The sequence below is a fragment of the Aplysia californica genome, unplaced genomic scaffold (genome assembly GCF_000002075.1).
Source record: "Aplysia californica isolate F4 #8 unplaced genomic scaffold, AplCal3.0 scaffold00572, whole genome shotgun sequence".
NCBI classification, from domain to species: domain Eukaryota; kingdom Metazoa; phylum Mollusca; class Gastropoda; order Aplysiida; family Aplysiidae; genus Aplysia; species Aplysia californica.
Window position 1 is genome coordinate 171,569 of NW_004797842.1, and position 978 is coordinate 172,546.

General features: G+C 43.5%; 1 protein-coding gene across 1 annotated transcript in view; it reads right to left on the bottom strand.

Moving 5' to 3' along the window:
• Nucleotides 1-978, bottom strand: part of LOC101851981 (maltase 1) — a gene marked incomplete in the record, with an annotated part of 53,657 nt that overhangs the window by 6,993 nt on the left and 45,686 nt on the right. Inside the window, 1 exon segment of the mRNA XM_013087316.2 lies at nucleotides 397-580. Coding sequence (XP_012942770.2) covers nucleotides 397-580 — 184 coding nt within the window.

The window sequence follows — 978 nt, forward strand, 5'->3', positions numbered from 1 at the left end:
CCACCAATAACAGCAACAACACCAACACCACCACCACCACCAACAACACCACCACCAACAACAACAACACCACCACCAACACCACCACCACCAACAACAACAACAACATCACCACCACCACTACAACAACAACAACAACATCACCACCACCACCACCAACAACAACAACAACAACGACAACAACAACACAAACAACAACAACAACAACACCACCAACACCACCACTACCACTACCACCACCAACAACACCACCACCACCACAAACAACACCACCACCACATCAAAACAACAACAACAACAACCACGACATCACCACCAACAACACCACCACCAACAACATCACCTTCAACAACAACAACAACAACATCACCACCACCACCAACAACAACCACCTACCACAAAGGTAGGCCAGTAAGATGCAGGTTTGTCCATGTACTCCTCAGAGATGAGCGCCATGATCTGCGAGGCGTTGGTGGGAATGTCAAGGTTATCCACCAGGTCAAAGTTGAACGGGTGGGCGCCGTACTCCGCCATCTTGGCGCGTGAGTCGGAGTCGGTGTAGTACTCCAGCACCATGAACCTGGAATGTGCAAGTTTTACGTCACATTTGACACAAGTTTGCAAGTTATATGTGAGGCAGCGAGATGAAATCAGGCCCTTGTCAAAATAATGAAGTCATAGAAACAGGCGTTTTTCCTCCAGTTTGGAAATTTTTATCGATTTCTTTTTTTGGGGGGGGGGATTAATCTCTTTTATGTCCATATAAAAACACATTTCCATGTGAATTTTACTGAAAAACATTGATTAAAGGCACAAAATATGTCACATTTCAGTTTTCAAAGACTCTTCAGCTATGAAAGTTACCAACTTTGGTGGCCATTTTTTTGCAAATTTCACCACTGAAACCAGGCGACCTCACTTTCTTTAACCGAAAATATTTTTCAGTTCTATTCAAGATAAATGGATATATATATATAT